Source organism: Mastomys coucha, unplaced genomic scaffold (assembly GCF_008632895.1).
Source record: "Mastomys coucha isolate ucsf_1 unplaced genomic scaffold, UCSF_Mcou_1 pScaffold6, whole genome shotgun sequence".
Taxonomy (NCBI): domain Eukaryota; kingdom Metazoa; phylum Chordata; class Mammalia; order Rodentia; family Muridae; genus Mastomys; species Mastomys coucha.
Window position 1 is genome coordinate 23,196,190 of NW_022196912.1, and position 27,225 is coordinate 23,223,414.

Here is a 27,225-nt window from a genome sequence, read left to right on the forward strand (position 1 = left end):
GCTTAGTTTTTAATCACTGATAAAACAGGAATCCGCCCTCTACATTATCCATCTGACAGAACTACTGTGTAGGACACAAGGATAACAATCATGAGGGTATTCTGTGACTCAGACACTGCTGTGTGTATATGAAGGGCTATGATCAGGCCTGGAATAAAGCCTGCAAGACCCAAAGCCAGACCTTTTGGGTCTAGTTGCTGTACCTGTTGAGGCCATATAGATCCTTTGTGTTATAGTTTCAAGTGCACTATGGGAACAACTGGCCTGCCCCCTGCTTTTCTCCGTCACCTGGATGCCTTCCCTAGAGCCTAGGGAAAAGTACAGTCACAGATTGAAGGCCACGAGCCATGTTTACTGTGGCTATCATAGGCTTTTGCCTCTGAGGATCCATTCTTACATGTGTGTCTCCCTGATCTAACCATGCTTAGAACTGCCTTACATCTGCTGCTACCAGCTGGTACCTACCTGGGACAGAGATATTCTGTTAATGTTAAAGCAACATTTAGCTTTAAAATGGCAAGCCACTCCCACCCCTATCCACACCAAAGGGAGAAGCAGCCTTCAAATTCATTCTAAAACCCATTGGGTTTTGTATGATCTATCTTTCTTATGGGGCACAATTGTGAAAGCTACTTAGAGGTGTCTTATAGCTCCAGGGTGGCCTTGAAAGCTGGGAAAACCTCAGGGAATCTAGAAGCCAAACTACAAGAACCGTAGACACAAGCAGAGAAGTGTGGCCTGGGCTGAGTCTGGAAGAAAAACTGGTAAAATAGAAAAGTTTTCAAGGCTCCAAGGAACACACGAGGCTTCGAATAGTATGCAAGCAGAAGAGCTGGGGTAGAGTGGAGTGGGGTGGGGATGACAGGACCAAGAGGGGTGACCTGCTAGTTTTAGGGACCATCAGGTCAGCACCATGGAGCATGATCTCTGAGCCTCTAGAAATTTCCTCAGGAGAACCCTGCAGCCCTGGTGAATTAGTGCTGGGTCCACCATCAGGCTATGCAGGAATACAGCTCACCAGAGCTTTCCCATTTAAGATGGGATCAACATCACAATTCTACTAGAGAGGCTCGCAATAGCCTTGCCTCTTTGCTTCAGAGTTTGCAGAGGCCATGGAAGAAATGTGGCTGACACTAAGGACCTCCTGTCCCTTGTCAGTGTTCTTCCTATGACACAGGAAGTACATGGGCCACAGAGCCCCAGATGTCCCTCTGATGAAGGTAGGGCATGTAAGATTCAAAACCAGCAGTAGCAAGCTAAAGAGCAGGACTCGCCACTGCTTTGTAAGGGAATAAGGTCTACAGAGGAGGCTGGGTGATCTGCTTCAAGTGTACGTGTGGCATCAGAGGAATTTGACTAGTTGCTGGGGTAGGGTTGAGTGTACACTGGCCAGGTCTGTGTGTCTGACAGCAAAGGATGCTCCCAGGAGAGCCCACTCCAGATTCTTACCTCTACTCCTTACCTAGCGAAGCCTCTCAGCCTACAACACAGCAAGCCTTCCCAGGCCCCCTCACTTCTGTCCTCCCAACATGCACTCCCTCTAGGACACCCAGACTCACTCAGATTTGGCTCCTGCTACAGCCTGGTTGAAGGATGCTTGGGGAGTGTTTTCTTTACCAGTGCCAACAGAGAAGCCCTTCAAGGAGGGGTTGAATTCCCGGAGGATGTCTGGAAATACAAGGGTCTTGTTTACCAATGGCCCCAAAGCAATCTTCCCAAATTCTTTCTTTGATTGTTTTGCCACAGGGACACCTATATAGCCCAGGCTATCCTCAACTGGTGATCTTTCTACTTAAGCCTCGTGAGAGCTGGGACTACTCAGCCAACTGTCAAGTTCTCTGCACACTGAGTGTGGAGGACAGAGCAGAGCCCCACTGCTTAGAGCCCAGCATGGAACAGAATGTCGAGCAGGCTCAGACTTTACACCAGTGGCTCTCCACCTTCCTACTGCTGGGACCCTTTAATGCAGTTCATGTTCTTTTGTTGTTACTTTGTAATGTACATTTATAAGATGCAGGATGGTCTTTGGTGGCCCCTGTGAATGGGTTGCTAAGCCTCTGAGGGGTCAGAACCATAGGTTGGGAATATGCATGGCACACTATAATTTACCACACTCAGGCCTTTGTTTCTTTTGGGATTTTATTGCTGAAGTCTTTTCCTGCATCTACTGAGATGATCATGTGATTATTGTCCATACTAATCTGTGTATGGCAATGCATCCTTGAATCTCTGGAAAGAAAGAAACTAACTTGCATATGGTCACAATGTGTTCTTAAATTTAATTTACAAGTATTTTACTGAGAATTTGGCATCTATAATCACGAAGAAAGTGGATTTTTTTGTTTGTTTGTTTGCTACTCTTGTGTTCAGCAGTGTTGGCATGAGGTTGCTACTTGCTCTGTGGAATGAGTCAGGTGGTGTTCTTGCCCTCTCCATGTTATGGCATGGTTTTAGGACAGCTGTTAGCTCCTCTCTAAAGGCTCAGTGGAATTCATTAGTGAATCTGTCCATTTCTGGGCTTTTCTTCATCAAAGTTAGTTTCTTCATTTTGTTCTTAAAACGTTATTTTTAAATCAAACTTTAAAGATGCTTTTGCTAGTATAGTGATTTTGATTGGCAGTTATTTACTTTCAGGGTTTGAAATATATTATTTTACGCCCTCCTGGCTTTTATGATTGCTGATAAGATCTGCTGCTATCCCGATGTAGTGCCTTTGTGGCTGAGTTAGCCTTCCCTGCTTACAGCTATTAGTATTGTTTGCTTTAAACTTCTGATACACTGACTGTAACACATTGTGGAGAGATTCTTTGGTTGCCTCTATTTTGGCTGTCTTGTGCTTGAATTTTTTTCTCTAGATTTGAGAAATCTTGTGCTATAAACTTACCTGGATAATTCCACATTCCTTTAGAATTTATCTCATCTCCTTCTGTCTTATCCATTCTTAGGTTTGGCCTCTTGGTCATACCCCAGAATTCTTAGACACTGTGGTCAAATTTTTTTTTAAGTGATATTTGATCAGAGAGTTCATTAGCCTTGCCCTCGATCCCAATTCTTTCTCTATTTGGTTATGGCTATTGGGGATGCTTTCATTAGGTTATTTGTCTCTCTGAGTGTTGTCATTTCTAACATTTCTGTCCCCACCCCCAATCTCAATTTTCTTGCTGATTTTTTTCCACGACGCAGACTTTTTCATCCACACTTACTGATGACCAATTCAAATGTCCGTCTTTAGGGTGGCACGCCTCGCCCTGGAGGCTTGCTGATCAGGACAGAGGTCTGTCTTCCACACACCCTGAACTAGAGCATCTGCTGGGTTAAATACAAAATCCTTGGGGATAAGCTCTGTGCTGACCTTGCACGGACACGGCACATCTTACCTGTTTACACAGCTGTTGTGCCCTGAGTCCTGAAGGCTCTACGATCAGGCTGTCCTCCCTCCTCCGGGAAAGAAAGCTGAACAGCTAAGCTAGGCTTAAGTGTATCAGGGGAGTCCACCTGAGTGGGTGGGTGACACTGAGTCCACCTGAGTGGGTGGGTGACACTGAGTCCACCTGAGTGGGTGGGTGACACTGTCGCTGTCGTTTGCAAAGCACTTTGGTTAATGATCTTGAGCAATATGACGTCCAGCTGTCTTGCTGGGCCATCTCAAAGCCAAGTTCATCACACTCACGGGATCAGTCTGTCACCTTCTGACAACAGGGAGCAAGGAATACTTGTGACACAGAACTGTACCTATTTCAATTCAACATAGTTTTCTAAGAACTAAAATAGATAACAGACCTGAGGTCTGATCAGGTGTGCCGGTGTGGACATTTCGTATCCCTACTGTTTAACCTTGTTGGCTTAAAACTCAAATTGTATCTTAGCTCAAGATAATGTACTAAAGGGATATATGTCCAAAAAAGTAGTCAGAATGAAACCAATCAAGTCCCTCCCAGGTAAAATCCTTAAGGGTTTGTAAGAAGCAAAGTCTATACTATAAATATTGTCTAACGCCTTATTGAAAGAAAGTGTGACTTTAGGAATAAACATGGGGCTTGGCAGTACTAAAAATAATGGATCAAATAACATAATGGAAAGCCTTGGCAATAGCTATAACCAAAAAGATCAAAGGCAGACCCTTCAGAAAAATATAGCCAGGCTTTTTTTAAAAAAAAAAAAAATCCAAGTGGGTGTTGGCAAAGCAATTAAGGAAAATATTGAGTTCAAAGTATGGCAATGTTTGCACAGCCCGAGCAAGGTAGCCTCATCGCTCACCACTGCAATTGCTGCTGGTTTACACAGCAAGGTCTTGTGAGCAGAGATGCTTAACACTGCCCCACCTCTATTCCCCCCAACTCCCTACAACCCCCGCTCTAGGTGAGTGATGTGTCCAGAATACCTTCTTTATTGCATGACTTTTAAACGATCTGTCCTAAGATTTGGTTTAAGCTCTATTTTCTTTTCTCATTCAATTCATTTGTTGGATAAAAACGATTTCTCGTTGGGGGAAAACAAAACAAAACACATAAAAGCAAACAAAACCCTCCAAGTTTTTAATTAGCTCAGGAGCTAAGCCTGGACGGCAGCCTCGGGGAAGCAGCGCCCCCTACTGCACACAGCTGATCTTGCTGCCTTGGGAGGCTAGCGGCTACCAGCAGGAGGCGCAGTGGGCTCAGGCGTAGCCTACCTGCCCAGAGCACCAGAGTACTCACTGGGTAGGGTGGTCACGGTTTTGATGGTCTCATCTCCGCCCACACTGTTGGTGAGAAGAAAGAAAGAAAATGACGGTTTAAAATGCCAAGCAAGACAGAGTTCCCTCTTGAATCAGCCCCGTGGACTCGTCCTTTATCCATCACAGAAATGCAATTCCCTCTCCGGACACTGGAGCAAACAGACAAAAGAACTTACTGTTGCTGCTGCTGTTATTGTACTTTCAGTTTTGAGCCTTGCTCTAATATTAGAGCAGGGAGAACTAAGTTGGTCTCTTTCATTACATTTCCCACTCCAGAGGGATTCTTTTGGGGCCACCAGGGGACCACTTGGTCTCTCTCTTATTGTCCATAGCTTATCCTGGATCTTTCTCTTCCTGCTTAGCTTAGAAAAACCCTTGTTCAAAGAGTGCCTTGAGGAGAGTCAGGGTCTCCAGACCGAAGGCTAAGATTCCAAGGGAGATATCCCTGGCTTCTTCTAAGCACAAAACATCTGTGCACTTTTACCCCTCCCCTCACAAACTCCTGTCCAGGCAACACTACCTTCTGATACAGGTATTATAGTCTTTTGGGGGGCAAATAAATTGAATTCAGAAGTTTGTTATAGAAAGCTGGCCCATGCCCCACTGAGGTACTGTTTTCTAGAGGCTCAGGGGCTTCTGTGCTCACTCACCTCCAGGATAGGCCTCTGTATTCAGTTAAGACAGCAAAGATATTCCCAGGGCTGGCCCCAGCCCCATTGCCGGCCTGAAAGAGAACTCAAATAACGGGTGGTGTCCGTGCTTTTTCTCAGGGCCCACAGCTGTCCACCTGTTTGAAAGCCCATACCCTTATCCTGGTCAGGGCACCTAGAAAAGTTCTAGAATCCAGAGGGAACATCCTGTGATATACCTCCCACCCTTTCTGGGGTGAGCCTAGAACCATCTACAAGTATACCTCTCCAGGGAATCCCTGCTTGGACAGCAATTAAGAGAAACATGAGTCTGTAGCGTGTATCTTTTTCAAAAGCACATGCTTGGAGGTTCTGTGTCCATTTTTTTTTTGTTTTGTTTTTTGTTGTTTTTTTTTGAGACAGGGTTTCTCTGTGTAGCTCTGGCTGTCCTGGAACTCACTCTGTAGACCAGGCTGGCCTCGAACTCAGAAATCCGCCTGCCTCTGCCTCCCAAGTGCTGGGATTAAAGGCGTGCGCCACCACCGCCCGGCTCCTGTGTCCATTTTTTAAAATTGTGAAACACATAATCAGAGGAATTAAGCCTGTGAATGTCATCACATCCTTTGCATGTGCAGGTAAGAAAGAGCTGGAAGATGTACTTCATATTCAGGGCATCTCCTTCCCTGAAGCGTGTTATTTCTAAACCCCAGCAGAAATTCCCAGGTTGTGTTCAATGCGGTTAAGTACTTGTCTGAGTTAGGGTTTCCATTGCTGTGAAGGGGCGCTATAACCCAGACAATTCTTATAAAGAACAACATTTAACTGGGACCGGCTGAGGTTCAGTCCTTCATCATCGTGGCTGGAAGCATGGCAGCATCCAGGCCAAGCATGGCACTGGAGGAGCTGAGAGTTCTACATCTTTTTTGTTTTGTTTTGTTTTTCGAGACAGGGTTTCTCTGTATTGCCCAGACTGGCCAGAGTTCTACATTTTGTTTTGAAGGCAACTAGGAGAAGACTGGCTTTCGGGCAGCTAGGAGGAGGATCTCAAAGCCCACCCCGACAGAAACACACTTCCTCCAACAAGGCCATACCACCTAGTAGTACCACTCCTTGGGCCAAGCTAATTCAAACCACTATAGTACCTAACTGCCACCATGTCACACGTGCTGCCTCCCCACAAAGTCCCAAGCACTTTTATGATTCTCTGTGCTTATCTGTCCTGAGAGCATCTTCTAGTGACCATGGGGGAGGGAGCAGATCTCACTCACCAGGAAGTGGCTGAGATATATGGCTGGTAAGGTACCAATGACCAGCCTGTCAGTCTCTCCCAGAGGTAACACATAGTAGGACCTTTGGGATAAGGAACTGCTGGGGTCTCATGGTGAAGACTGCTAATGGTGCTTATATTCTGTGCCTGGCTTCTAGCTAGACTCATAAGCTGAGTGACTTGGGCACTCATCGTACCTTCCTTTTTGGCCAAATGTGAGGAATGTCAGACCTCACAGGATTTCAATGGGGCTATTGAGTGAGCTGACTTCACTATGCGACTAAATCACAGTTGTGGCCAGGTATCTGCTCCTTGGGAGAGTTCAAACCTCTGCAGGAGGAACAGAAAGGCCGCTGTCAAGGCCGTGACTACTTCTGCATAAACATGGGGGGGGGGTGCACAGCTACAGAGGCAACTTCCACACAAGGGCCAATCTGAAGCCTTCCTGAGAGCCTAGAGATTGGTGACACAGATGACAGTCAATTGGGAACGGCCACTTGGAAGACAAGCTTGCTTGGGACCAATGGGATGTGGGTGGAGGGTATAAAGGGTGCTCCTAAGAACTGTTGAATGAGCTTGCTGCCGCATTCTCATCTGCTCCCAGGGTCTGCGCCTTCTCACCCACTGTCCCCAAGAGGGACACGGGGCAAGACAGAGGATTCAGGCAACACAGGGCAATGCTACGTTGTAACTGATCAGCTGGACTCTACCAAGGAGTAAAGTGACCTTAAAACTTGTTTCTTGAAACCTCAGGGGGACCAGCTCCCTTAGGTTCTCTATGGAATTTCTAAGAGGTTTGGGGTGTCACCGTGGGGCAGCTTCAGAGTAAGCTTGTTCATCTCTGGAGCCTCAACTTCTTCTACTGACCCTCCTTTCTTACCAACACTTCCGTACCCATCAGCACTTGTTCCTAGCTCATCATCTCTGTACACCCATTTGAGCAGGCATCTCTTAGCTTTTCTACATGGACAGACAGGACTGGTGGGGTCTTTGGAGACACTCATGGCAGGAGATATTGTCCTGCCCCAGACATGGGCTGTATATCCTCACTTAGTCACTCATGCCCCTTCAAGGTCCCTTCCACTTTGTTTTCTTCTCACCCCAGCATGGCAAAGGAGTGTAGAGGTTGAAACAAAATCATACTCGGCAAGGCATACTAGATGCCAGGCAGAGGGGACAGGGAGCCTTTGAGGACTAGGACCAGAAACAGGCTAAGAATAAAAATATCAACTTTCAGTTTCATGTTTTCGTATTCACTAAAATCTCCTCTCCTAGCTGGATGTGGTAGCCCACAGCTGTAATGCCAGCATTTGAGAGGTAGACACAGGAAGATCAGGAGTTCAAGTAGCATAGTGAATTTGAGGCCAGCCTTAGCTACATGAAACCCTGCCTCAAAAGCATAAACAACATCTCCTCTCCTCTTAATCTTCTCCGGTCAAGGCCACCTACCGTGAGCGAGTCACCCATTGCTCCAATAACCTTGATATCAGCCGGCCTCAGCCTGTGAACTGGAAAGCAAATCTGGGTGAATGGAAACTGAGAGTTTCAGGAAGCCCTGACCTAGTCCCCCGTGCCTCCAAGAAACCTAGCTTTTCTAGTGGCCTGCCTTGCTCCCACCAGCAGCCAACTCAGGTTTCTCTACCACTTTTACACTACTTGCAGAATGGCAGCTGCCATGCCCAGTGAGGACATGCATTGGGAAGGAAAGTCCCTGATGTGCCCTAGAATAGGGTGCAGACTGATACATGAATGCATACCTGAGAGAATATGGAGATTACTGGTCCTCAAACTGGGCTTGGCAACAGAATTGCCTGTGAACCCCCCCACCCCGGCCCACACCCCCCCCCCATACACTACCAAGCGCCTCAGATTCAGCAGGTCTGTGGTGGGTCTAAGATTTTTGCATGTCTGATGCTCAGGTACTGTGGCTGCCCCAAGTCCTGTCCAGTGCCACATTTTGAGAACTACTGGGAAGTACATTTTCATTAGGAAGCCCTGGACAGTGGTTTATTTCTACATTTGTAGGTGAGACCATAACTGTTTCTTTCCAGGTCTAGGTACAAATTGGCTTGCACAACTTTGGCTGCTGTTAAGCCTGATCGCAGCTCCATAGTCTTGTTTCTTAGATTCTAGAGCCACCAAGTATCTTTCTTTATTCTTCCTTCCCCCATCATCATGTCTGGAATGCATCACACACACACACACACACACACACACACACACACACACACCACACTCCCTCTTACATGATTATAGCCTACGTGGCCTTTCTCAGCCTTCTACAGCTACTCTATGCAGTTAGAAGAACAATATCAAATCACAAACCCAGCTGCACACATTACCACACGCCTACAGGGCTAAGCATGGAAACTTTAAAATGACCTCTTCCCAGAGAAATCAGGCTATGGGGGTGGGGAGGCAAAAAACAAAACTCCCTTCCTTCAACTCCAAAGGGGTTTATTTTAGCTTGTGGTGGCAGTCAATCACTATATTCTTAGGACCGTAATGGTGGATTCTCTGAATGCCGACCGGTATGCGCAGGCTGGGGAAGGTCTTTGGAGTTGGTTAAATGTAAAGGAGTTCGACGGAGCTGCCTCCGAAGCTTCAACATTTATTAAAGGCTGAGAGAAAAAGCAGTCCACGGTCCCCAAGATGGCTCAGCCGGTAAGAGCTCTTGCTACCACGTCCAAAGACACAAGCTTTGTCCCCGGGATATACAGGGTAGACAGAAAGAACCCCTGTAAGTTGGTCTCTAACTTCCACATGCGCTCCATAGCACAAGCAAGCCCACACACATATATATACATGTGTGCACAGAATAAAAATTTAAAAAATATCCTCAAACAGTCCTTACCTAACTCTTAAATTTGGGTAAAAAGGAAACAAAAAATATATACCCATATACAGATTTCCCCTGCTCCCCTACTCTCTCTCTCTCTCTCTCTCTCTCTCTCTCTCTCTCTGTGTGTGTGTGTGCATGATTTTGTACAGTTTGTTTCTACAGCGGGGACCTCTAGATGGCTAGTCTGTAGGCTTCTCAGTGGAGAGATTAGGTCACATGAAGCAAGGCTTGGTGGGAGGAACTGGCTTATTTAGTATTCTACTGTTAAGATTGAGCCTGTGCATTTCTTAGGTTTAATATTCTGTAGACCTTGAGTTGAGGTTTATTGATGCCATCGCATTTCCAGAGGTAGCCCTTAAATTTAGAAAAAATGCTTTAGCAATTTCTCTCTCTGGGAAGACAACTATTTCCAGATAAGATTAAATTTATGTGGGCTGATTAGATAAGTGTTATCTGGAACAAAGAGTTCTCTGCCTAGAAAGAAGTTCAACTCCTCATTCACTCATGGACATCTCTACAGAGCCCTCATCAGGAGGCCATGCAGGCCTTGGTGCATTATGAAGAGTGAGCAAGGACAGGGACGTGGCCTCAGCCCATGAAGAGCCATCCTCATGAGTAGCGGGCAGCAGACTGCTACCTTATTCCTGTGTATCCAACAACTTGAACCATCCGGTGCTGTGATCTCAAAAAACCAATTGGCTAGGTAAATTATTAGCTAGGGTTTCTCAACCTATTTGCCCTCCAGTTTTAAGAATTTTATGAAAAGATTTCCACAAGGATAGTAATTTACTGACATTAGACTGAAACCCCAATTCTGCCTTTGGAGATTTTAATCTAAGTATATATGGATAAATGGGACCTTGCACATATGAGGAGTACAAGAAATGTATTAATTTCACTAAGAAACAATACCAGTCTGAGGTGATATAAGTGCCAGTTTCCTGGATTTGGCTGTCATACTTATATCCATGTATTGAAAGGTCACCTTGCTCCTGAGAAGAACTGATCATTACTATGTATTTGTTATAAATATATTAATAAAACATATTAGCTTAAAGTTTATGTGGTCTATGATGGTTATTTTTCAGATTTCAAAGGTTTAAATAAGAAACTTGGGGAGAAAGGAAGGGGTATATAGGAGGGTTTGAAGGGAGAAGCAAAAGGAGAAATGATGTGAGTGTATTATCTCAAGACAAGAAAGAAACATAATGGATTGCTTAGGAGACAACAAAGGAGGCAAGCCTGTAAGCTCACTACAGATGGGACTTTTTCTTTGCTTAAACATTTCTGAGCCACTCTTGTTTGAACCTGCTGAAGTGGAGGCTACGGATACAGAGGCTGACTCCACTGACGTAGCTCTCAGGCCTTCACATCTCCTCCCTTGTTACACTCAACGGATGCTGACATCCAAATGACGTCCTCGTATCTACCCTCCAGTTCACTAAGTTCATTTTCTACTTCTCTATGTAGTCTAACCTATCAGCAGGGATCCCAGTTCCAATTCCCACAATCCTATTCTTACATTCAAACGTTCTACTCTATCCTTTAGCATTTCTGTGGTTCCTTCATCAAATCCTCAATTCGTCTTTATTTGCTTAAACATATTAAATGTTTCTTTTAAAATCACATTAAAAAAAAATAACATTGAGGGAGGAAAACACCCAGATAACCAAGCTTCTTGGGGAAGAATTTGAATTTGCTAAGTAGGCGGGCTGTACTAAGGGACTGGCAGGTTCAGTCCCCATGCTGATGGCAGGCTATATACCAAGTCACAATTTCTATGAACAGATGACTTGGCAACCTCCACTGAACACGAGCAGTTGGGTCACGATGAGGTGAAAGGCCTGTGAAGGACTGTCTACTGCTGGAACATGGCCACTTTCTCACCTTAGCTTTGGGAGAGCTCAGTTTACCTAACTAGGGTAAAATTATATTATTGGGAGTCTAGCAAGACTCAATGACTGCGGTAAATGCACTTTTCCTGTTCCATACTGCTGCTGAGAGCCACACACAGCCAGCATTAGTGATACTTTCCAGTTTTTAAAGCTATGGGTTGTTTCTTCTGCATGAAATTAGAATAAGCACCTTGAATCCAACAGATAACCAATGAGCCACATCCCATTCCACTCCTCACAGCCACTCATTTTTGGTGAAAACAAAACAAAACAAAACAAAACCAAAAGAAAACAAACCTTTAAGTCAGCAGCTGAACATCCCCCAAGTAGATATTTAAGCCATCTCGGCTATATAAGAGCAAGAATCAAAATATAATCTGTGTTTATAAAAGCCACCAAGTGCTTTGTAAATCCTACGATGTATATGGAGTAGGAGGGAGACCTTGCAAGACTTTATCCTTTATTGAATTCCAAATGCTGATTAGTTATTAAAAAAATTACTTACACCAGCTTTCTAGACCTCATCTGGCACAGCCCCACAGATGAGCAGGTGAGGGTTCCTCACCCACAAGCTCTAGTGTGTGGTGAGAATGGACACCTAGACTACCAGGGACCATGACCAGTGATGACAGGCAGTATCCTACTCTGTAACATAGTTTTTGATCTGTGCAGCTGTGCATTGAGGGACACACTAGGAAAGGTGATGGCCGAAAGGGTTTTGAAAATAATGGGAGAGGCAAAAATTGCTGTTTTATACCATAGTCAAACATTTGGGTTGTGGTACTGTGACCTTGTTTACATATCAACTCTGAGAATCATTGGATGAATTCAAAATTCTCAGTTATTCGGAGTTGCCCAATACGTATTTATTAGTTCCTCTCATTTGCTAAGCCAGTGGGGATGTAAGAAGATGACTTTTTTTTTTTTTTGGTTTTTCCAGACAGGGTTTCTCTGTGTAGCCCTGGCTGTCCTGGTACTCACTCTGTAGACCAGGCTGGCCTCGAACTCTCTGTCTCCCAAGTGCTGGGATTAAAAGCGTGTGCCACCACCGCCCAGCTGAAGATGACTATCTCTAACAGGACGTCTACCACATTCCCATTTCAATTAGGCATCATTAATAGGGTCTCCAGAGAGGGAAGAATTTACCAGAAACATGATAACAATCAAAGGAAAATAGTAACTTACTCCTTTTCCTGAGGTTTTTCTTTTTCTTTTTCCTCTTCTTTTCTTTTATTTTTTTAAATATGTAACTACTTCAGGCACAAATATGGTTAGAATGCTCAGTTATGCTCAGTGGCATAAAAATGAAAAATTTCCCTTATTGTTTACATCATTTTCTGCAGTCATTTTCCTGAGTGATTCATTTTCTGCAGTCATTTTCCTGAGTGTTACTTCCCAAGAAACTCAGAGGTGCACCCCAACACTCTTAAATGAGTGTGAATTTCACTGCATGGGCATGTGTGGTTGAATCATAGGCCGTCTGGTTAGCTGAGCAAGGCTTGGACTAACCTATCTATCTGTTTACTTAAACAGTGCCTATCACCAAGGCATCTCAGAACATAGGGCCTGGAGATCTGCCTTGAGTTCTTCAAGCACGTTATTAGTCACAACAGCCAACAGGGTCAGGGAGTAAGGAAGAGACTGTACTTTATCTGGTCTTCAGAGGAGGAGATATGTTCTAATGGATGGTTACCAAGACAGAAACACAATTTAGGGAGATTGCAAAATACTTTACAGATCATCCTCTCTCAGAGTGATAAGATTAAAGTATGGTTATTAAGGCCTTCAAACTGATTATCTATCTAGATATATGCAATATCTCTATATGCAGACCTCTGTCTATGTCTTAGAATAAGGGTTTTTAACTGCTGGAAGGCATACAAATAAAGATGATTGTCTCTTTCTGCTGTCAAAGTCCACCCAGTAAATAGATCAATAGAAATTCAGTGTCATCAAACACAGGAGCAAGAAGTATAAAGACTAAACTCATCTTCATGTATCATCATCGGTATCACTTCTGCGGGGTTTGTGGCCTCAATATGGTGGTGTGAAAGAGGTAGAAACTTAAGAGATGGGCCCAATGCAAGGTATTAGGTCAATGGGGCTGGGGTGTGTTTGTGGACAGAGTTAATGCTGGTTTTGCAAGGTGAATTAGTTCTCATTAGAATGTATGGTTCAAAGGAAGGCTACCCGAACACATGGCCCCCTTTGTCAAGTCTCTTGTCATTTCTCTACCATGTTTTAACTTTCCCACAGGGGCCATCACCAGTGGCCAAACAAATAAACAGTCCAATATTGCATACCAGGCACTAAAGCAATAGACTAAAGAGAGCTTAAATACTTTTAAGGTTCCAGATTCTGCTAATTTTGTTACAATTAACAGGCAATGATAGGTAAAGAATTAAACGTGATTGTCTATTTTGTTACACTACAGCTTTGAAGAATAAATTTTGTATCTAGGCTCTAGTGAGATTTTTGTTTGTTTGCCTGCCTGTTTGGGTTTTTCCTGACAGCGTTACTGTGTAGCTCTGGTTGTCCTGGAATTTACTTTGTAAACTAGACTGGCCTCAAACTCAGTACTGAAGAGATCTGCTTGCCTCTGCCTCCTGAGTGCTAGGATCAAGGTGTGCACCACCACCACGGAGCAATGGATTTTTTTTTTAAACTCATTTGATAATTATATGACTTAATCTGCATGTGCAAAGCCAAGACGCCTTTGAAGGCGAGTGAAATCATGGTACTTGTTTGCTCTGCTCACAACACAAGGAGACAGTACTACTACAAATGTAAGACTCCTTATAGGTATTGTGACTTCTCCAAACCTAGCTTTCTCTTTTCAGTAATCTAGGTCAGAGGTTAAGATAGATCAGCTAGGACAGAGACTCCCAAATGGGTTATAGGAGAGATTCAACAATTTGCCAGCAAGTGAACTGAGAAATGAGCATATCTAATTATCCTCCAATGCCAAGCATGAGGGCCTATAGCACGAACGAAGTAGATAGCTAAGGTTCTGAGTCACCTGGGTCCCACTATGACCTTCATGTGACTTTCCATATGTACAGACATCATTTCCCAAGCTGCCTCATAGCAAACAAAGCTGCAGTGCTCACGTGGTTTCCTCTTCAGGAAGATTGTTGATGACTGCCTACAACGTTCTGTGAGTCTCATATTCAGAGCCCAGCAACATTTTAGAAAATAGTGAAGCCAATGGTGGTGCACACCTTTGATCCTAGCACTCCAGAGGCAGGGGCAGGAGAATCTCTGCGAGTTCAAGGCCAGCCTGGTTACAGAGTGAGTTCCAAGATAGCCAGAGTCACATAAGGAAACCATATCTTGAGAAGAAGAAAGGAGGGACGGGAGGAGGGAGGGAGGAAAAGGAAAGGAATGAAACACCGTTGAGACAATGGGAATGGCTCACTTCTAATGTTCTGTGTAGCCCTTGAACACATTCTGCACATTCTGCACATTCCTTGGGCGAGAAGTATGGACTGGCTAATTTTGCTTCCTGTTTTAAAAGTTAATTTTTTTAAAAAAAGAACAAATTCACCTATGAAGGCTTTAAGACAGAAGCACTGCACTCAACAACCCTTAGGCTCCTTGCACAACATGGCCTAAACGTGGGGTCAATGCTCAATAAATGCTTTCTGATAATGATGCTATTATTTTAGTTAAAGAATAATCAAGCATCAACGTGACCTTGTGGCTTCGTACAGAGCCATAAATACTGTCCGAGGCCTTCTTGCCCATCCTGAGCTCACACCTTGGGAATCCTTGGCGTTTTAAAATTGCTGTGACTTGAAGTTCAGACCTCAAGTCAAGTTGATGCTCACACTGAACACGACAGCCATGTACCTGTTGTAGGAACTGAGTCCGAGGGGTCCTTGTCAGTACAGGTGAATTCTGTCCCCTCTTTACTCTGAAATGAGATACACAAGGAAGTTAGAAGTAAATGCACCTACTGGGAGAGAGAAAGGGTGGGAAGTGAGCCATTACATTGCAGAAGACCGCATACAATTAAAACTGAATAGAACTTCAGTGTTGGTTAAGATCTCCCTTCAATCTGTTTCTTTCCCCCAGGGCTGTTGCCTCCTCCTCCTCCACATGAGCTCAGGCCTTTAATACTCTTGCTTGGAATGTTGCAACCCTCAACTGTGTCACCACCCCCCAGGTTGGATGGCCTCCTTTTCTCTATTTGCTGTGGTCCCTCTCAGGACCCTCCCCTGACTAAAGTCTCAGTGAAGCCTGGCTGTTCCATCCCTGTTGTTTCTTATAGTGATCCCAAAGACCAGAATAGTGCAAGCATCACAGAAGATTAATACTATGTGTTGATTGAACAAATGGCTACCATATACCAACCTCAGCATAAAACCATTGATCCCAATACTTCCCTACTCTAGTCTGTCCTTGACCAAGGTCTCCGTCCTCCCCCATACCTCCTAGCCCCTGTGTAAACAGTTCCCCCTACTCTTTTCTTTTCTCCATTTCTTAGCAGTCTACCTACCAGGCTCACTCTTAGTCATTCTTCAAAACGGAGGCCATGGGCCTTTTTAGAAAAGTTATCTTTAACCATCTGAGTTGGTTTTTCTTCTTCTCTGTCCCCAGAAGACCCAATGCAAGTTTTAATTCCAGCTGCTATTACAGTGCATGTAATTGCTGGCTGGTGTGTCTATTCCTCTACCAAACTGTATTCTTTTGGATCAGCAGTGTATTTTATTTGTGTTTCATTTTATTTTATTTTATTTTTTATTTTTTATTATTTATTTATTATTATAATTAAGTACATTGTGGCTGTCTTCAGACACACCAGAAGAGGGCGTCAGATCTTATTACGGGTGATTGTGAGCCACCATGTGGTTGCTGGGATTTGAACTCGGGACCTTCGGAAGAGCAGTCAGTGCTCTTACCTGCTGAGCCATCTCACCAGCCCTTATTTGTGTTTTAAAGTCTCAAGTCTATAACCCATTTACCCATCTACTTAGCCACCTAACAGATCATGCCTGGGTACTGACCCTGAGTCCTTGCCTCTCTGAGCTTGCATTTTAGAGATGTAGAAGAGACTTAATAATGTACCCTGAGGGAGAATAGCAATACAGACAAAACAATACCAACACTTCCCTAGGGTTCACTGCATGCTAGACGCTGGAATAAATGCTTTCCATTTCTTCACATATGTTATAACTCTCTGTGACAAGACCATTATGGTCACAGCCATTACTTCCCAGATGAAAACCCAAAGCACAGAAAGGTTAAGCCTTGTTTATTGACACAGAGCCAGGCTATGGAAGACTCTGGATTTGCATACAGAGTCAGCAGCTTTGTCTCACTGTGCCTGCCTCCTTCTAGGTGTATCTATGATATTAGATATTAGGGCCCACTGGTCACCCAAGAATCTTTCACCCTGGGTCTCTTAGAGAAGTCCAGGCTACAGCTTGGGGTGAATACTTCCCTTTTTCATAAGATGGGAAGAGAAGGACAAAATTCACCTTTATCTACCTTTGTCCTGGATCAAAGATGCCAAGCTTTAAGTGTCCCGTCTTTCGAGGAGTGCAAAGTGCCCTATCTAATCTCAGCAGGAAGAATCTGAAAGCAACTGAGATACCCCATAATCAAGTTGCAAATAAGAAGAAAACAGTGTAGGCATAGGCGCGGATCAACTCCACAGCTATCTGGTCTCCAAGTTCCAGACTTCAATCGACTTCTCCTACTCAGACAAGTTTTGTTTATTTTTCCTTTCTCCTTAGGTAAGGCTCAAGGACTAACCAGAGGTCTGCAATGGGTCTGAGGTATCTTCTCACAGTGCCATGGAACCCCAATGCCTCATTGTGACCTTTCAAGAACTACATTGAGACAGGTCTAAGGATTATATTGATCCAGGCCACCAAAGGAACACTTCACACACACTTCCCAGTCAGCCTCAGCTGAATTTCAGGAACTTGTTACAGTTTCCAAAACACTGCAGCTTTCAGTGTGCTCAGAGACAACACAGAGCCAAGAAGAAGGTTATAAAGATTCAAGGCTATCCTTTAAGTAGAAGGTTACAAAGATTCAAGGATATTCTTTCCTTACCTGAAGCTTTGTTATGGGTTTCAGCCGTCTGGCCTGGTAGTTGCTATTTTTGTAGGTGAACAGATAGGGGCTTTCCTGCAGAAAAATGGTAACATGTAACTATGGCCCAGAGCTCTCCATCCATAATAATCAAACTTGTCATTATTGATGTGGTTAATTGGAATCTTCATGTTGAAAGGTTTCAGATGGTGGGATGAGGTTCAAGAGAGAACTGAGGAGGATTATTGGGGATTAAGGAGTTTATTTTAAAAGTTATGAGTGTCACAGACAAGCAGACAGGAACAATGTCATGGCATGGGCTCTGAGGACAGTCCAGGCCCCAGCAGAGTCCAAGCCCCAGAAAGAGACAGCATGGTGGGGTTGCTGCAGAGAGGTACAGAGCCCACACGGCAGGATAAGAATGGGGAGACTTCACAGTCTAAGTCTGTAAGGCAGACAGGAACCAGGAATAGAGCTAGGGAACAGGATGTGTGTGATCAGTACCCTCTTGGCTAAAATTCACTTCCCATGAAACAGACCTTGGCCCCAGAGGTAACAAGGGACCCAGGAGGTGCCTGTCAATTTCTGTGATTGGGAAAAGGTTGCTGGGGTGGTATGGCTGGACACTAGCTGGATTCTAACACTGTATTCTTACGCATATCTCAGTGAAGCCAACCCTTCCCCTGGCTCTTTTCTTCTAGTTGCCTCCTTGGCGCCCTGGAGGAGTTACCCAAGGCTTTGAAATGGCTCATTTGCAAACCAGCATCAAGGTCTGTGTCACCGAGCTAAGCACATGTATCTCAGCCAAAAGAGAACCTCATTTTTTAGGCTTTCTGGAAGCCATAGTGAAGAGGGGAAAAGGTGAATTATTGCTTCTTATTGCATAACGCAATAAACTTACTAATCCATCAAGAAGAATCAACCTGCGTTCCATGATAGAGGGAATTTCCATCACGCATGTTTGGTTATTTCTTCATCCATGTTTTTGGAAAGATTGCTTACATATCTATTACATGTTGGGCACGTATTTAGGATACAGCCTTCAAGACCCCTTAGGATCAACTCATCAACTCTGCCTCCTGATGGAGAGGAAGGGCTTCAAGTGGCACCTGGGGCACAAGACCAGGGCCCGGAGAAAGTGAATGGGACCATAGCTGGAGGCCAAGAGAGCTGTGGTTTTGTTCTTGTGACTTCCATGAGTATGGAAGTCTGCTCTCATGGACCACAGAAATGTTTTAGGACAGTTACATGTACAACCTATGCTCAGACCCAGGACAATAGACCCAAGACTGTCAGGGGGCTAACGTCTCAGTAAGACCCCACTTTCCGGCAAATTCCATGTGTCTGCCCACATCCCGGCTCACCCAGTCCAGTGTCTCCTACCTGAGAAGGACATTTCATTGTCTTTCTCTCTGCAGCATTGAGTAGCCCATCCTTTTGACCCACTGGTTCCATCTAGAAAAGAAAGTGTTGGCTAGAACAGAGGTATCTCCCTTGCACGGGCAGCATCCCTCCATGGCACTCCTGAGATGCCCTCCTCCTCCAACCAGGGAGTCTCTCAAGAGTTTTCCTTTTGGATCAGTAGCCTATTGGGTACATTTCCATCTCTGTCTTAGACTTGAGGGTCAGAAGCTTAACCTTCAGTTAGGTACAGCTTATAGCTAGCTCCCTGGGGATTCTGTAGGCTCTCATTTAAAGACCACTGCATGAGGGTTAGTGGGTTTCTTGTTTTTTTTTTTGTTGTTGTTGTTTGTTTTGTTTTGTTTTTTCTCCATAGGCAGGACTGCCTACCTCCCCAGTAGCACAAGAGGAGAAACTGACATAGTTGGGGCAGGTATCCTAGGCAGACTGACACTGGTATTCTGAATCAACCAGATATCCTGTAGCAGGTGGCACGGCTTCATGATCATAGGATGGTTGTCATGTCCTCCCCTCTGTGCCCAGCTCTCGGCTGGCTCACTGATGAAGATTTCCACAGCAACAACAGTAGAGGCAAGGCGGAAGGGCAAGTCTGAGGCAGACTGTGAAAAGCATGTGTCCTGCCCCTGGCTTCTCTTCTGCAGCTATAGTTTACGTCAGTGGCTCTCAACCTTCCTAATGCTGTGACCCTTTAATACAGTTCCCCATGTTGTGGTGACCCCTAGCCGTAAAAATCATTTCACTGCTACTTTATAACTGTGATTTTGCTATTGTTGTGAATCATAATGTAAAGATTAGATATGCAGGATATCTGATGTGATGCCCAAAGGGGTTGCAACCCACAGGTTGGGAACCACCAGTCTACATGCACATAAACCCAGGTCCAGTTTAAAAAACAAAAACAAAACCCCACTCCTCTGCACTGAAGTTTATAGAGCTTCACATCAAGCCAAACAGGCACCAGTCTTTAACTGGGCTGCAGAGCTCCAGTGACAGGGAGTCCAGTTTGGCCCTCATGCCTGACAAAGCTGTCCAGTGACTTAAGAAAGAATGCTATATACACAGTGACCACAAAGGCCACCTAACGAGACAGACAAGTGTGCCTGAGAGCAACGGCAGGGGGAACCAGAAAAGCACTGGAGACCCGGAACAAAGGCAAGAAGAGAATTAGATAGAGCTGTTTTGTTTTCTTCTATGCTGGGCTTCAGGATCAGGGTCTTCCATGTGCTAGGAGACTTTTCTACTATTAAGCTCCAGGCCAAGCCCAAAGGGGATGCTTTAAAAACTTTGTATGGACTAGAGACATGTCTCAGTAGAGTGCTTTGCTTGGTATGCTTAAAGCCCTGGGTTTGATCCCCAGCATTGAATTAAGACCTAGTGTGGTGGTACATGCCTATGATGTTTGGAGGTAGAGGTGTGGGCATTCACAAACTCTAAGTTCAAGGCCAGCATGGATAAGAGAGGGAGCATAGTGAGGAAGGAGAGGAGAGAGAGAGGGGGAAAAGGAGGAGAGAGGGAGGGGGAGGGAGGAAAGAGGGAAGGGGAGGGAGAAGGGAGGGGGAGAGGGAGGAAAAGCAAGAGAGAACATGAGTGGCTTAGAGGAATCAGAATGGTTTTGTGTTTTTTTTGTTTGTTTGTTTTTGTTTTCACATGTCCTTTTTTCCTCCTGTTTGAGAGTTTTACGTTTTGCTCTCAACCCTGCCATACCCAGAGTAGCAACTTTGGCTCTCATCTTACAAAGACTTTGACAGGGATATGGTACTGGCTTGGACACCCCAGTTGTCTGCCACATGTATAAACCATGAAGATTTCAGATTCCCCTTAAGATCTAACCCTGTGTTTGTGCCCCAGATCCCAGAAGCCAAAGGAATGTTCAGGGACTGGTGTTTTGTTCTGAGCCAATGGAAAGAGAGTCAGATAAGGGGGTATAATTACTGTCACTTCTGAAGAAGGAGTGGCAGCCTGTGGCTCCAGACCTGCTGGGAGCTGGGGTGGTTGGGGTAAGGAGTGGGGGACAAGTAAAGGAAGGGACTGGGTTCTTAAACCTCTTACACTCCTTTCAGTTTTATGTTGACAGTGGCCACTCCTAGAACCATGAAGTGAAGCAGGCTGCTCACAAAGGGAGTGCCCAGGAGCCTGGCTGATTGCCAGGGTCAGGTGGTCAACTGCAAAGCATCTTTCTCCTCCTCAATCTTTCAAGAAAGCCAGAACCCATGAGAGAATTTGGAAAGAAACCACATCTAATTCTAAGGGAATGAATCTAGCAGAGCTTTGAGAGATATTTCAAGACCCTCAGAGAAGGAGAATTCATAGGTTTTACCCAACAAAACTGTTGAGAACCATATCTTTAAATGGACCTAATGGTGCCTGCCTAAAACCTCAACATTTGGGAGGCTGAGGCAGGAGGATTGCTTTGAGTTTGAGGGCAGCATGGTTACAGAGCGAGATCATGTCTCAGGGCTAAGGTAACAGCAAACCTCAAGATAAATGTTTCTGTATCAGTCACCCAGTTTTCCTACACCAATTCTGACCCTGAATCTTCAAAAGAGATAAAAAGCCCAATTACTTAATAGAATCTCCCTTCCTCCTGCTGCCGCCCAGTGCTACACACAATAGCACCCCACCCCCACCCCCTGGGACATCTGCTCTTGGTCTCATCCTTGCTTGTGCTCTATCTTCTGGTGTCCTCCACTCTGCTCTGCCACCATGAAATTAGCTAGTATGTGTGGATGGATGAGGGTGACCTTAAGAAATCCTCTCTGTGGGCTGGTGAAATAACTGGGCAAGTACCTCACTGGCCACAGAGCCTGATGTGAGTCACATGTGTATCAGACTCAGTGCTCCCCTCCCTTCAATAAATCAACATAATAATTTTTTTGTTTGTTTGTTTTTGTTTTTGTTTTTGTTTTTGTTTTTTCCGAGACAGGGTCTCTCTGTGTAGCCTTGGCTGTCCTGGAACTCACTCTGTAGACCAGGCTGACCTCGAACTCAGAAATCCGCCTGCCTCTGCCTCCCAAGTGTAAAAACAATAAATTTTTAAAAATCAGATCTGGATAGAGTTCTGAAGTATGAATGCTTCCTGAGTTCTCTCTCCTGCCTGGTAATTCTAGCACCTTACAGGGAGTCTTCATGTAGAGATTTATGGTTGCTGGAAGGACCAGATCAAGGGTGTGTCCCTTTCACCACCACTATACAAGAATTCCCAGAATTTGCTGAGGAAGCAACAGAAAGGGCCTTGAGAGACTGAGTTCTGCCCAGACACAAAAGCCTCTTCAGCTTCATATAGGGGATGCAAGATGCAGCTAGGGCTGGGGGTCAGAGATCATGCACCTGAGAGAGTTCTAGTCCAGGTGTGGGCAGATAAAACTGCTCGCCACCTCTGCATCTGCGTGACTCTCAGAGTCCATTCCTACTGTCTGAGGGCAGAGAAGGCCAATATTGATGTGGCCCATGCATAGGCTCACGTGGCTCTATAGACTGCAGAGATTCCGTTGGGTGCAGATGTGGCCTGGGTCATGAGAACTGCAGTTGAGGGTCCCTGAGATCACAGTAGCTCCTCTGACCATCTTTCTGCTGCCTACCTAGGAGGAAAGCCTTCCCCTAAGGCTCTGTGTCTGTGACTGTGGCATAGAACAGGAACCCGGGGGGAACCCACAGTGGTTTGGGGTAAGCTAAGCACATCAAACCTGGGGCTGCAGCCTTCCTTCCCTACGGAGACAGAACTGAAAGATGTGAAGGGAGCCCGCAGGCACCCATTGTTTCATAAGCCCTCTGAGGCTGGCTGAAGGCCACCATAGTCTTGAGACAGAGAGAAAAATGTTACTCATGTCAACAAAGAGCCAGAAATGGGACTGGGGCCAGAACCACTTTCTGACACCCTTCGCCTCGCCCTAACCTGTCACATTCCTGACCCTTCACAGGCAGATTCAATCGTGCAGGAGCTGTAGGTGGGTGCTAACAGAATTGTGGGTGGCCCGGTGTTTTGCCAGTGAGGAAATCAGGGGACTAATACACTTGGGGGACTCCCCTTCCCCCTTTCCGGGCTGCAAGGAGCCTTGAGGGACTTATTGGGAAACCATGGGCTTGTAGGTGTTTGGACAGGTCTAGAGAGGGGCAGGTGACTGCCGCCTAGGATGACTATTAGCTCCTGCACAGAGTCCTTGTGACACTTGCTATTCCCCAGGCCCTGGGTCTTAAAGGAAATATCTTCAGCTTCCCGCTGGGCGCTGGCTCCTTGTGACCCTTGAGCAAGAGAGAAGGAACTGGGTCAGAATCATGGGCGTGTCACTGGGCTGCCTGATAAAGGCAGTTATCACCATTACTGCCACCAACACCACAGTCAACAGCAGGATCAAAGGAGAGAGAGAAAGGAACCCAGCTGCTGGCCCTCCCAGCGGTTCTCCCTCTCACTTTCCAGACCTTGTCTGTGCTCTAGGTCTCATAGTCCCCAGTTTCTGGCAGATCTCCCTCCCTGCCATCTGCTGATGTACTTGGCTCACTGTCATCAAACCCTTAGCTCACAAAAGGCCCCTTGCCAAGGATGTCTGCCCTGCTCTCCCCCTTTAACACCATTTCAGATCCCATCTTCAGGGTCCCTCCTGACCTCGTGGTCAGGCGCCTGTTGGCTGAGGAGGCAATGGTGTGAGTGGAGGCCCAAGGTTTAACTGAGCTGGTACAGTCAACCGTGGGGTCTGTTCTCTGTCCTTCATGAGAGAAAGGCTAGCCACGGTTCTCAGCCTGTGGGTGGCAATACCTATGGCAAACCCCTATCCCCCAAAACTGTTTACATTCTGATTCATAACAGGAACAAAGTTACAATTATGAAGTACCAACAAAAATAATTTTGCATGTGTGGTTTTTCAGAGACAAGGTTTCTCTGTGTAGTCCTGGCTGACCTGAAACTCATTCTGTAGGCCAGGCTGGCCTTGTTCTCACAGAGATACACCTGCCTCTGTAACACTTTAATCCCAAGTGGTATGTGTTACCACCATCTAGCAACAAAGGTAATCTCATGGTTGGCGGTCACAGCAACATGAGGAACTATACTAAAGGGTCGCAGTATTAGGAAGGCTAAGAGCCACCACTAAGGGATTATCTCATCCAAGGGCCTACTCCACCTGCACGTGTCTTTGTCAGTGAAACCTGATGCCTTCATGAAAGGGTAAAGTATTTCCCGTGTGGGTAAAGTATTTCACTCCACCAGTCCCTAACCTCCCTTCTCTGACCTCCGCAGGCCACCTCGGGCTAACGTGAAGCTCAGCATACTCCACACAGTGAAACATTTCTAATCTAAGGAAGAAGAAAAGCCAACTTTTCCTGCTGGGATTCTAAAGCTCTGGTAACGTGGACAGAGGGTGGGTGGGTGGGATAATGGAGGAAGCAGTCCAGCATCCTGAAAGGGCATCAAGCTTTGGGGTACCTACCTTCCACTAATAATCCCAAAGGCCCTGAGGAATCTTTGGGGACCTGGGAAAGTCTACCATTGCTACCCTACGGAGATCAACACATTCTGTGACATCAAGGGTGAGATACACTGAGTGTGTGGGGTCAGAGGGTTTGCGTTTTGTGTTGTTTGGGGACTTGATACCCTGAATTGATGGAGGTATGAAAGGAAGAATCTGATTTGAGTCCAGATCATCTCTCTGAAGACAAGGCTGGTTCTGGGTACCACTCAGGCCTTTAGACCTGCATGGTGCCACCTGAGTGCAGAGAGTGAGTAGGAGCTGCCGGGGGAGCCTGTGCCTCAAGATGTGCCCTGAGGTGAAAGGAAGCAAGTCAATCACCCAATCTCTGAGGACATGGCTCTGCCTCTGGGGAAGGTAAGATGAAACTTTCCCCCAGGTCCTGTCATTGATAGGGTCAAGCTCCTGGGCACTGAGCTTGGCCCGTATCCCTTGGGTAACCTGCATCTCTTCCTGGGTGCAGTGGCAGTGGCTGTCCCTTTGTGAATCAGCTCACAGGCTGGCGTGAGCCTCCGAGCTCCACACTTACCATGCTATTCCAGATCCTGAGGGCGAGTGCGGTGGGATCCTGAGGGGAGGACCTTTTCTGGAAGAGAAGGAACTCTGTGTCAGCTCCCTGCATCTAGGATATGATGGTCTCCATACTGACTGACCCATGAGAACAGGGCTGTGACCCATCCAGCCTCGTCCCCTAGCCCTTCCTTAACAATGAGTCTACAGGAGCGCTGTCTGGGGTGAGGGTTTGGAGGTCAGGGCTGCGGGAAGCAGAGTGAGTCTCTGGTTGCTCTGCCTTGTGACGGAGCCTCTAAACCTGAACTCAGAACAGGAGCAGGTTCAGGATAGAGGTGTGACTCAGCTGTGGTCTGAATGAGGAAGTGAGGCCCGGGAAGGGGGTCCTTTCCTCCTTATGAGCTGTGGCTTTAAACAGCAGTAAGTCTTGGAAGTAGCACAATGATGCCAACAGATAGGAGCTGTTCCTAGTTGCAATCCTGAAAGCTAGAGGTGCTGACCTGGAACCACGCTCCCCCTCCCAATAAGAACAGAGGTGAGATGTACCCAGGGTTTCCCACCCCCAGGCCCTGAGTTCTTCCCATGTGTTAACTCGTGGGATCTCCACATCCACTCTAGATGGATGGAATATTAGCAGCAGTCCTCATTTAGCGGATGTGAAACCAAGGCATGGAGAGGTCAAACCATTTTCCTGAAGTCACCCATTCCAGAAGCAGGGCTTTAGGCTACACTATCAGCCCTGGGTCCCTGCTCTTTACTTTGGAGCTGCCCTGGATCTCAGAATCTGCCTCATGGGGCCATGCAACCCTGTGAGGGAATTGCAGGAGAAAGTGTGAGAGACTGCTGTGGTATTGTCTCTGAGACTGTACTCTGAGGCTTCTGTGGAGGAGGAGGAGGTGGAGGGGGGAGAGGGAGTAATAGGAGGGGGAGAGGGGGGTCAGAAGAGGGGGAGTCGAGGCAGGAGGGGGGAATGGGGAGAATATAGGAGGGGGAGAGGGGAATCGGAAGAGAGGGAGCTGGAGGCGGGGGTAGGTGTTTGGTCCAGACTTCCTCACCATCTACAATCCATAATCTCGATGCCACACATAGCTTACTCACCAAGGGTGGTTCTATTTCAGAGAAGAGAGGCTGGAAAACCACCGAGAAGGACTCACGCTTGTTGAACTTGCTGGAGATCAGGAGATCTTCCCAGGCTTCCTGAAGGGAGAAGAGAGTACATGTCAAGAGCCCAAGCCAGCCAGAGTTGTTTAGCACACTGGAACCCTTCAACTCAACCACCTCCACACAAGGTATACATTCACGTTATTAGAAGAGCCCCCTTGCCTTATACTCTGGGTCTCTTGAGGACTAAAAGTTAGTTTTCACTTGTCTCTGAAGCCCCAGCACCAGGGTGTACCAGACAGAGAGCTGGAGACTCATCTCTGGAAACTCAAAAAGTACAGGACAGTCCTGCATGCCAAGGAGGAGCATGCCATGTTCTCCTTGGGGGCTAGGTCTGTGATGGCATCCTCTCCCCCAGTCTGTAATGTCCAGATTAGATAGTATCATATAGCTGCATTTTCAACAATTTCATGATTGAATAACAAGGCAAAATATGTTAATGCACATCAGCAGGCACTGTATTTTGAGCTGTTCACCAGCTCAAGTGTAAGAATGGTGGCTTTCACTGAGCCCAATACATCCTTCTTGGCCACTTTGGTCAACCTCAGGAGCCATGGCTTGCCTCCATACAGGCGCTGTCTGGCTGGAAAACACATGCCTGCCTAGTAGAGGCAGCAAAAGACATCTTAGCAGTAATGGGCAAAGCTCTTCACCAGCTGCCATCAGCACGATCCCCTCCGTCATCACACATGCTGTGGTGCCTCCCCTTTATGATAACAGTATGGATTCATCATGGGGAGTACTGTCAGGATACCCATCCTCTCATTGGTTCCCAGCAGTTCTGAATTCAGCCAAGTCTTACAGGAGTTAGCTTAGCTCACCATCACCCACCATCCTATTCTCTTCCTCCATACTCCCCACCCCACCCCCAGAGAGCCAGCAGCCCAGGTTCCAACTGGGACTCACCTGATAGGACCACTGCATGACAGCCTTAGATAACTTCGTAGTCTCTTCTGAGCATTTGCAAACCTCTGGTGCAGGGCTGCAGGTCAGAATAAGCCAAGCATGATGGATTATACTGGTGGGATAGAGCTATGGGGACAGGGCTCCAACAGAGAGAGTGTGATGGGGGAGGAGGGTGCAGAGAGTTGCTTAGGAAGAAGGGAAGTTGTAGCCTTAGAGGGTACAAGAGAAGAGAAGCAAATGGTGAGTGGGAAGGTTGGGGGTGTGTCTTGTTAGGGTTAATAGTGCTGCGATGAAGGCAACTTAGTGAGGGAAGGGTTTATTTGGCTTAACTATTCTGAAATACAGCCCACTGAGGGAAGCCAAGGCAGACATTCA

At 46.1% G+C, this 27,225-nt stretch overlaps 1 protein-coding gene across 5 annotated transcripts in view; it reads right to left on the reverse strand.

Annotated features, from left to right (window-relative positions):
- The window catches only part of Plb1 (phospholipase B1), a 142,834-nt gene that overhangs the window by 57,336 nt on the left and 58,273 nt on the right, over positions 1-27,225 (reverse strand). For all 5 annotated transcript variants that reach the window (XM_031356220.1, XM_031356217.1, XM_031356219.1 and 2 more), the window contains 10 exons: positions 26,851-26,926; positions 25,882-25,980; positions 24,803-24,859; positions 18,776-18,847; positions 17,414-17,488; positions 15,200-15,263; positions 8,060-8,118; positions 5,365-5,438; positions 4,695-4,738; positions 1,560-1,668 (listed from right to left, as the gene is read on the reverse strand). In XM_031356220.1, coding sequence (XP_031212080.1) covers positions 1,560-1,668; positions 4,695-4,738; positions 5,365-5,438; positions 8,060-8,118; positions 15,200-15,263; positions 17,414-17,488; positions 18,776-18,847; positions 24,803-24,859; positions 25,882-25,980; positions 26,851-26,926 — 729 coding nt within the window. The remainder of the gene's footprint in view (positions 1-1,559; positions 1,669-4,694; positions 4,739-5,364; positions 5,439-8,059; positions 8,119-15,199; positions 15,264-17,413; positions 17,489-18,775; positions 18,848-24,802; positions 24,860-25,881; positions 25,981-26,850; positions 26,927-27,225) is intronic.